Here is a 9,070-nt window from a genome sequence, read left to right on the forward strand (position 1 = left end):
TTTGTCTTGGCAGTCATCGTGTTATGCTTATCAACTTTGGATGTGGTGGAACCTCGATACCAAGCGATCAAGACGCGGCCGACGGGCAAATCGGAGTTCTTCGACACTTATCTCTTCGAAAACACAGCGAACTCGTCCTTTGGATTTTCCGTGCCGTTGTTCTCGGTCACCATTCCCGGCTACGGGAGAGAACACAAGGAGATCGACCAATTCAAGACGGTTAATTTCGGGAACATCGCTTTGCTGGGAATGGTCGTCCTCGGCTTCGCATCGCTAGTGTTCCCGTTCATCTCAACGAGGATTCCCGATGTTCCCGGCTTCTCAAGGAAACGTCGAGACATCAGCGAACCCCCAAGCCTAGCCCAGAGGGTCGGTGAGCGTCTGCAGTTTCGATTTAAATTGGCCTTGAAGTCCCTGGATTCGCCGTCCTCGCGGAAGTAAGACTGATCCAATCCATCGCAAAGCTACTTTTCGGAAATCATCGCCTCGTGAAAATAGGATGTCACAGCGTGCAAATAAAATTCATGTCTCGTCCAATGAATGCATAATTTATTCGAGTGAATGAAAGATTCGATTTTCTCCATCTGCTCCATCCCGTCTCGTGAATTTTCATCGAAATCCCAACTGTATCCTCATCGGTAGACCCGCATTCCCTCGGGAGATCCTCGTCTCCTGAAAATGAAATCCCGCGGTCTCTGAGCGTAAATCTCGATCAGGTCTCCAGAACTCAATCGCTGGTCTCGACTTCATTTGGGCGAATCGAGCGGGGTCGATAAGACAGTTGGACCGTGAATGGGTGACCGCGTGAGAGCTGACGAATTCCGATTCACGCGATCGCTGTCGGTCTGAGCAGGCGGGCAATCGGCCGGAGAGTCGGCTGTTGATTTCGAGTCGAGGGTCCGCCTGTGGCTCCCTCTAGCTGAGGGCCCCGTCTGCTCTCGACCGCTGAACCAGCAACACGGCACGGAAACAGTGTTCTTTCCTCCACCCGAGAATACAGCAGCAGGAGCTAGCCATCGTTATCTAGTCCAGTGTTTCCCGACGAAAAGCTTTAGAACGTTCCAAGGAAATTTTCATCGCCTGCTGCAGGATGGACGACGGGGGAGTGGTGAGTTTGGAGGCTGAAGGGAGATTGCTCTCGCGGTGCGTGAATTCGGAGCTGTCGCTTCAACGACGGTAGATATTTCTGGAATTAGAGCCGGCTACACGAATTCTCTTCCGTGAGCAAGACTCATCGAGGAATGTACTCCGTCAGACTCCGACGGCGAGAAACTCTCGGAGTTTGCCGAAGTCGGATATCTCTCCGCTTCTCTCTTCGAAAGAGAATGACGTTCCCATATGGGAGTCGGAGTGACTGCTCGGCTGGCTGCTTGCTCAACCAGCCGGAAAGAGACATCGTATTCCGGTGTAGTCATCAGAGTAAGTCGGACTCGACCGGTCAGATTTCTCAGAAATGGTGATAATTATCGCAAAGTGGATCTGCGGAAACAGTGGGACGTCTTAGCGAGGGGAGCGGTTTTGAGAATTTATTTCCATCTTAGTTCTTATTATGGTGACGAGGAAAATTATTCGAGAGGAGCAAGCGGCGAAAAAATGCAAGTATGCAGAATGCAGAAGCGGCCGATCTTCCCTTTTCTGACCGATCGCGCTCCTGGCTCCTCCAGCCGATAGCATGATCCTGACGCGAAGTATATCGATGGCTAACGGGATTCGAACGTCCTGACCGGGTCGAGCGAAGTCAGACCGCACGGTTTGCATCTCGAATATCGGTCATCGAGCTCACGTCTATCGACGAGCTCTGAAGCCAAGGAGCTGTTCGAATGGTGTCCGGGATACTCCTGCGCGGGCAAGCGGAGAGCGTCTCTCATGCCACACGGAATCGATTTTCTTTCTATGCGTCGCGAGATCGGCTTTACTGGGGCCGGAGCTGTGCTAATAGGATGGAGGATTCCGCACGCCAGTCAAGCCTATTGATTACATTCCCTCTGTCGGGCAGTGAATGCTCTGATTGGGGTTTCGACCTTCTTCCGGTGATTCTCGAGCGACCGGGGAATGACGTCTATGAGTGATTTCACCCGAAATCCGACTCCAAATCCTGCGAGCGGCCAATCGCGGCTGTTCGGCCCTCAGCAAGGATGCATAGGTGGATATTTTTCGGCGTATGGAGTATAGAGGGGCATATTTCTTTTCTATCTCCACATGTTTCTATCAATCCATCTCATGGAATCGAGCGCCGCGATGAGACATCGCGGGTCGGCAGCTCGTTGCTCGGGAAGCTCCATGAAATCACCGAACGTGGACCGAATTACAATCAAATTCCTATGCGATCGGATTATTTCGTCCAAATTTGCTCGCACCGCGCGGAGTGTGATGAAGCCGGCAAGAGTTTCACTGCGTTCCTTTCCTGGGCCCATATCCGGATCGAAAGCTTTGTCAGCTCGTCAAAATCGAGAATCCAACGCCGGTCTCCGAACGAGACAATACGTTCGAGGCGCACCAGAGCCGTAGAGGGAATTGATTTCGCCGGGGGGCGTGTATGAGTCTTCCTGTGTCAGATAGTAGGCAGCTTCACGTCATAGGTCACTCGACGCAAAAAACTTCTACCCGCGAGTTTGCTTCTCTCAAATCTAATCGTCGTCGAATTCGTCGGGATGACGTTTCGAGCTGGCGTTTCGGATCCTGGCTCATCGAAAAATCGGTTTGTCCTCGGTGAGCATGAATAGTCATCGAGAGAAGCTCCTTGGGACAAAGAGAGCTTCGCTGGGAGGCTCCGAGGGCTGCACCTGATTAATGGACAATATTTTGGGGGAAAAACTTCAGAACGCCTGATCCGGAGAACTCCCGGAATAAAAAGAGGAACTCTCTTCCAGATTCGGTCGCAGACGAAGATGCGGCGTCGTTCTCGTCGCGACGTCCCCTAGATCGAGGTGGACGGTATATCGTAATCACGAGACCTTCAGCTCTGAGAGGTTGGGGACATGCCGCTCTTTGCGGCTCTGAACAACTCCGCATATAGCTCATCGCGGGCGATCCGGGGACGCATTTTGGGTAAAGTTCTCGGACGGAACTCGCACCACAAGATTTTTCGACGTCTTCCACGGCTGGGATCTCGGGTGACGTTATTCTCTGTATTCACACCTTGCATCGATTTTCCAGAACAGAACTTATGCCCTAAAGAGACCATTCGATGACCATGAACTCGACGATGAGTGGCCTCAGCGAAGCCCTCAGTGAGGCGTTGAGCACCGTTGTGCCTTTCGCGGCATTCAACGAGACGGGACGAGTCATTTCGGCCTCGTCCTCGAGAGCTTGCGGAGCCTGGAACCAGGGCCAACACAATTTATTCCAAGCAGCTGAAATGAGCCTCATCGTCGGCAGTCTCATTCCGCACAGGTGCGTGGACCGGCTCATTCCGAGGACTCACGTCCTGGCTGATTTTCCTCCGGCAATCTGATCGCGCTCGATGAGCGACGTCAATGATCAATTATGCAGTAGTGAGTCGATTCCAGGTTCCAGATCAGCACACTTCTAGCCAGAGGACTTTTTAGTATCGGCATGCTTCTGTTGGCGCTGTGGGGCGGGTTCGTGGTGTGCGCGTGGGATCTCGTGTTATGGTTTCTGACACATTTTTGTATCAACGGAGCCTATTTTGCATTTCTCCTGTGGAAGGTAATGTTATTTGTGCAACACGAGGATCGTTGACGATGCTCGTCCTACATGCGATACGTTCCGCTCTGGTCTCATGTCAGTCTAGCCTGCCGTTGTCTCCTTCAGAATATACCACCGCCGATCGCTCCCCACCTGAAACCTCTCTACGAGAAATCGTTTCAGCCGTTCCTGGTGGAGCGCAGACTGTTCAACAAATTCGTTAAAAATTCCCAATATCTCGAGTTAGAGGAGGGCAAGCGCTACTCTGTGGAAGGTGAGGCTTTCCGGAGTCCGATTTGCGATCTTTAGGACGCTGCTGCCTTAAGATTGTTCGCGAGATCTCGCTACATGGTGAATTTTCGCAGGTATCACAATGGCGGACGAGAGGGTTTCCGTGCTGATTTCGGGCAAGATGCAAGTCACCTGTGAAGGAGTCCTCCTTCATTACGTGCAGCCCACCGACTTCATCGATTCGCCCGAATACGAATCCTGTGCCCCAGGTGAGCCGATCGTCTTCATTGACCGCTCAAATTGATCCCTCCTTTCAGTCCACAAAGGCAGTCTCTGTCGGATTCGGGGAAAGAGTTCGCTTGCATACGGTTCCCGATACATAGGCTGTGGACTTCTATCGCTTTTCTTTCTGAACTCTGTTATGGTGATTCTGAGTTTTTATTCGCTTCAGGGAGTGAGAAAACCAGCCAGGTCACGATAACGGCAGTCGAGAACTGTTCCTATATTTGTTGGACACGGGAGGCTTTCGCAAGCGTCTTGCGCCAAAATGAATTCCTCGACAACGTGGTCTACAACCTGATAGGGAAAGACATCGCGCAGAAGCTTTATTCACTCAATGAATTCCACAGGTATATGAAGCCAAATTATTCAATCCGAGATACCCGAGCCGATTCCGGAGAGATCATCGGGACAATATCCGATTCTCCGAAGTCTCGTTCTTCATGATTCGCGTATCGGAGAATGGGAGCTCGATAGGACCCAGTGCGACACTTTGCACGACGGGGCTCCGAAGTGAACTGGGTCGAGCGCAGGCGGTCGTGCGTCTCTCGATTCGGTGATAATGGCTCGTGTTGCCTTTCGAACTGTGAAACGAACGGCGGCATCCTATGACTCGTCGAGGACCCTTTTCGAGAGTCATTCGAGTCTCGGCAAACGGTCGATTCCCCGAAGTCGAAACGGATCGAACTGATGAGACCTGAATAAGTAACGATCACCTGCCCTGACCACAGATTGGGCGGGAGCGGGATGCTCGCGCTCCGGAAAGACCAGGCGGATTGGTGGCGGAAGTCTATACCTCGGAGCGTATCCATGGATGCTGTCAACACCGAGGCTAGGGGGCGGATGCGCTCTATCTGCTGGGGGAAAGACATAACCTCAGAGAGTCCTCCCCCAGAGGTAGCGATGTCCGATTCTTACGGTGAGTTTGTTCATCTTTGTATGATTTGAAACGGCGCTCATAGCCGAAGATTTGAGAAATATGAGCGATGTATCATCGCGAATTTCCGCCCGAGATATCAGAATTCTCCACCGAGCATTGTAGAGAACATTGCAAGAAAAGCTCCAGAGGTTTCGCTCATTCGTGTTGATATTATGTTGAGCCAGTGTCGCAACCTCGGAGGAGGAACGTGCGTTGTTGAATCCATCTGTTGATCGCTAGCAAAAACTTGAGAAGTTAGAAAGGGAGATGAAACCCATGAGCAGACCGAGCGACTTTATACTCGAATAGTCGGGAAAGCCAGGAGGAAAACTAGCGTATCCAATAACTATCTGCCAGAAACGCTTCTGGTCGAGCACGCTTAATATTTCTCTGACTTCTAACACTCTAACTGCATGTGCTTCATTCTGTTTCTTCTGTCTCACCTTACTGCGTCCGGCTGTGACACCAACTCTGTGCTCTTTCCGTCCACCAACTGAATCAGGACTGCCTGAATGGCCAGCGAGCGAGCCTCCACGAAGTCCTAAAAAACGTCGCTCCGCGTCCGGCAGACGCATGTCTTTGGCAGGCGTCTGTCTGGCAAAGCTGACACCAAAGGCGTCGATTGTCAAGCTCAATGGACTGAAAGCCGTCACGAAGCTACTAACGCCTCAGACCTCTAGGCGAAGTGCGCGGAGGGTGACGATCCAGACGCCCATCTGATTCAACTCTCGCCACGAAGTATCGAGATCGGCATTTGGTAAATGATCTTAAGACTCCCTCGATCCCCATCCGTTGAGACCCGCGAAAGATGAGCCCCCTTGAACCTTTTCTCTCAGGCTCTGTGAATTTCGAGAAGAGAACGTAGAAGGCTAGATGCTTCGCCTATGCAAAGAATGTCACAGCAGAGCTTCGTCACTGTTCGCTTTCAAGGCAGGCAGGCAGGTCCCTCCCGCCGGTCAGCATCCCCGAGAGCGAACCGATTGAGCGCTCCATTCTCCCTCTCCATGCATTCAATAGCGAATAGCGACCTCGAACAGACGACTGAGAAAAGTTTCCGCACTCTGCAGCTCAAGTGAAGAGGTACCAGGAGACGGTCATACGGCAGCTGAAACCGCTCTCCGATGAAGACCACGTCAGAATGGGTCGAATTTCTCCCGCTGGTGGGCAGACACCGCTGCTCCGTCAGTCAACGCTACGGCCTGCGAATCGAGATAAGAGTCTCGACACTGAGATGAAGAGAGTGAACTTTGCCGAGAACGCCAATGTCATTATTAGTGAAAGGTTGTGAACAACGGACCCACAATAGTTTTTCCCTTAATTTGCGCGAGCAGGTGGCGATCGATAAAATAGTTGATCGTGTTATTTCACGGGCCATTCCTCGGACTGACGATAACTACATAGATATTTTGGAAATGAGTCTAAATCATTCTAGTGAGGGACCATAACTTCGATAGCTCGTCTTTGAGCAAAACAGCTCGAACGCTCTTACAACACAGAGATCTGGGTAGCCTAGGCCGGGACGGGCTCGTGGAAGACGTCCGGGACCTCAGAGGAGGAAGGTTCTCAGACTGAATACCTGGAGGTGTCTGAAACGACTAATCTCAGGTTTGGACAACGAAAATGTCTGGGGTTCTGATTGAAGTGACGCAGCGTGATTCGCCATCTAGCGAATAATGTTCCGGGAGATAGCTGCACCATTCGGCCCGATCACCGCTTCCTGTTATTTGGGGTGAAGTCGCTCTGACGTCGAGGTTGTGGACTCCGGTCCCATCTACGGGACAGAACTAGCTCGGGCATCTCTTTCTGACGGAGCGACTCGACATGAAAACTCCGACGGAGCGGTGCCATAGCTTCCCCTTCATCTGGATGCTTTCGATCGGATATTGAGCGGATCTAGAGGAACATCTTCCAGGCTGAGAAGGATACCGTCGACCGGAACGACGCACAGGGGAAAATTCGGAAAGGAGGGAGGTGCGCGGAATGGGATGGCCGATTGCCGCGGCAGTCGACTGCAAGGGTTTCGCGAAGAGCCTCTGTGCTCTATCGCCGTCTCCGAGAAGATCAACTTAAAACTATATGACCGATTCTAGAAAGGATGCAGGTTCTCCGAGTTCTGGATTTCCTCCCCCTATTGGATGAGCATAAATGCAGTCGAGAGCTGCTGCCAGCTACACCATAATTCCTGAAACCACTGTCTTCATTCGTATTGTCAGATACATTCATGTTCATCACGAAATTCCGATAGCATATAGCGAAGAATATTGTATACACTGGAGGCCTTCGATCGGGGAATAGCCCTCCGACAGATAACTTGGTTGTGAAGTCACTCTTCAATGGTTCATGATCTGATTGTACCAATAAAAGTGCGCTTGTCTCGAGAAGACTCCGTCGGTGTCATCGTCTGAGGAAGGAGCGGGAAAGTGATCGACGATTGAGCCCCAGCGAATTCCGACGGTGGATGGTATCGATGCTTTTTGGGAGAAATTCCCACGTACATTGTTTCGTTATCGGTCGATGTCCGCCTCCGACTGGCTTCTGTGGTCCGGGTCTAGCCTGAGCTGGCCCCAGAAGATACTTTTCTCCAATGGAAACAAGACTATCGTTCGAAAACGGAACAAGCCATGGCACGTCAGATGTCAATAACCCCCTCACACTCACAAGTTTATGCTTGGCATCGCTTCAAGAAAAGAAAATAGAAAGACTTTCACGTTCGTTACTGTGTCGATTCAGTGCGAGTGATGCGTAATGTGACACTCTCCAACGATTTCCCTGCTAACACAGAAAGAGGAGAAAATCAGCCTGGCTCACTGTTCTCAGTGACCGGTCCGCTACACTGGGTGACTCAGTGCTCGCTCGCGTCAGATTCCCGGAGGAACGCTTCCAAGCGCGCTCGGGGTCGGACAGAATCGGTCAGAGCGCGAAAGACGCGTTTCTTCGACGAAGTTCTCGATCGTCAGAGACAGATATGCGGCCCCTGACCAGGATTTCGTGTGTGCTCTTCGCTCTGATGTTGTCAGAAACCGTGAACGCAGATGTCGGGGGAAAATTCGTCGATGGCCTTATCTCGTTCGGGAGAACCGTCGGAGACGCTACGAAAAGCGTGGTGAACACGTTCAAGGAGTGGGGCGATCGTGTGAGTCCTCCGAAGGGGACTCAGATCAAGGGCGAGATGATTCAACCTTTCTTCAGCCGTGTTTGCGGTGAGTTCCACCGGAGGATCGCCAAGCATGGAATCTGCATCTATCACTACTCCTTAATCCCGATCCTGATCCGATCTCATCTATTCCCAGTAGTGCTTCAGACTAGACGATTTGCTCAATCTGACCTCAATCCTGGGTGAAATTCATAGAACTCATTGAATATCTCTTCCAGGTCACTCGGTACTCGAACGGAAAATAGTCGTGAATTGCTTGCAGCTAGATGAGCGTCACCTGGTAAATCCGATGTCAAGCCAGTATATTCATCATAGCTCAAATCATGAACTCAGCGTATCTCCACAAATGTTTCGCGGAGTCAAGAATAACCCGAATCCCCTTTTCAGCTACACACGGACTGGAACAAATGTTTAGGGCGAGCAGGAAAAGAAGTGCAAACATTTCCAGATCTGATGCATTGGATCTGCAATATTGTCGCTCACCAGTCGACGGTTTCAGGATTGAGTAAGACGCAGGATTGCGTCGTGAAAGATGTAGATTCCGGCTACGCGATGACGCTCTATCGGCTGTGCGCGCGGAGGTTGCCATGAAGCCGAACCCTACTCCCGGCTACTGCCGTCAACCCGACGCCTCACCGTACCGTCGGAGGTGATTGTACATGATGCAACCGGTAGATGCACATGCTCATGTCGAAAATGTAAATAAGGATATTTCCTCCGAATTTTCTGTCTGGTCGGCATTTTCCCGGCTCTCGCACACTGTAGAAATCAGCTCACATGGGGGACGCTGCGCCCCCGCCGGAGATCCACAGAGCACGCATCCGAAGCCGAAATCACGT

General features: G+C 51.5%; 2 protein-coding genes across 2 annotated transcripts; both read left to right on the forward strand.

Annotated features, from left to right (window-relative positions):
* Window positions 1-2,887: 2,887 nt before the first annotated feature.
* On the forward strand, window positions 2,888-6,495 carry LOC100904524 (blood vessel epicardial substance). The gene is made up of 8 exons (XM_003746012.3): window positions 2,888-3,048; window positions 3,157-3,393; window positions 3,510-3,669; window positions 3,775-3,922; window positions 4,014-4,148; window positions 4,331-4,508; window positions 4,890-5,077; window positions 6,145-6,495. Exons 2-8 carry the CDS (start codon window positions 3,188-3,190, stop codon window positions 6,363-6,365), a joined length of 1,236 nt encoding a protein of 411 aa, XP_003746060.3. The 5' UTR covers window positions 2,888-3,048; window positions 3,157-3,187; the 3' UTR covers window positions 6,366-6,495.
* A 1,428-nt stretch (window positions 6,496-7,923) lies between these two features.
* LOC100899148 (uncharacterized) lies at window positions 7,924-8,822 on the forward strand. The gene is made up of 3 exons (XM_003745974.2): window positions 7,924-8,277; window positions 8,450-8,511; window positions 8,619-8,822. Exons 1-3 carry the CDS (start codon window positions 8,043-8,045, stop codon window positions 8,820-8,822), a joined length of 501 nt encoding a protein of 166 aa, XP_003746022.1. The 5' UTR covers window positions 7,924-8,042.
* Window positions 8,823-9,070: the final 248 nt, after the last annotated feature.

This window comes from Galendromus occidentalis, unplaced genomic scaffold, assembly GCF_000255335.2.
Source record: "Galendromus occidentalis unplaced genomic scaffold, Mocc_1.1 scf7180000077487, whole genome shotgun sequence".
NCBI lineage: Eukaryota > Metazoa > Arthropoda > Arachnida > Mesostigmata > Phytoseiidae > Galendromus > Galendromus occidentalis.

What these genes read in the sequence shown, in the direction of transcription:
- LOC100899148 (XM_003745974.2), top strand. Translation starts at nt 8,043, where the DNA reads ATGCGGCCCCTGACCAGGATTTCGTGTGTGCTCTTCGCTCTGATGTTG. An exon ending in TTTCTTCAGCCGTGTTTGCG is followed by an intron (nt 8,278 to 8,449) that starts GTGAGTTCCACC and finishes TATCTCTTCCAG; the next exon opens with GTCACTCGGTACTCGAACGG. An exon ending in AGCTAGATGAGCGTCACCTG is followed by an intron (nt 8,512 to 8,618) that starts GTAAATCCGATG and finishes TCCCCTTTTCAG; the next exon opens with CTACACACGGACTGGAACAA.
- LOC100904524 (XM_003746012.3), top strand. Translation starts at nt 3,188, where the DNA reads ATGACCATGAACTCGACGATGAGTGGCCTCAGCGAAGCCCTCAGTGAG. An exon ending in TTGCATTTCTCCTGTGGAAG is followed by an intron (nt 3,670 to 3,774) that starts GTAATGTTATTT and finishes TGTCTCCTTCAG; the next exon opens with AATATACCACCGCCGATCGC. An exon ending in CAAGCGCTACTCTGTGGAAG is followed by an intron (nt 3,923 to 4,013) that starts GTGAGGCTTTCC and finishes GAATTTTCGCAG; the next exon opens with GTATCACAATGGCGGACGAG.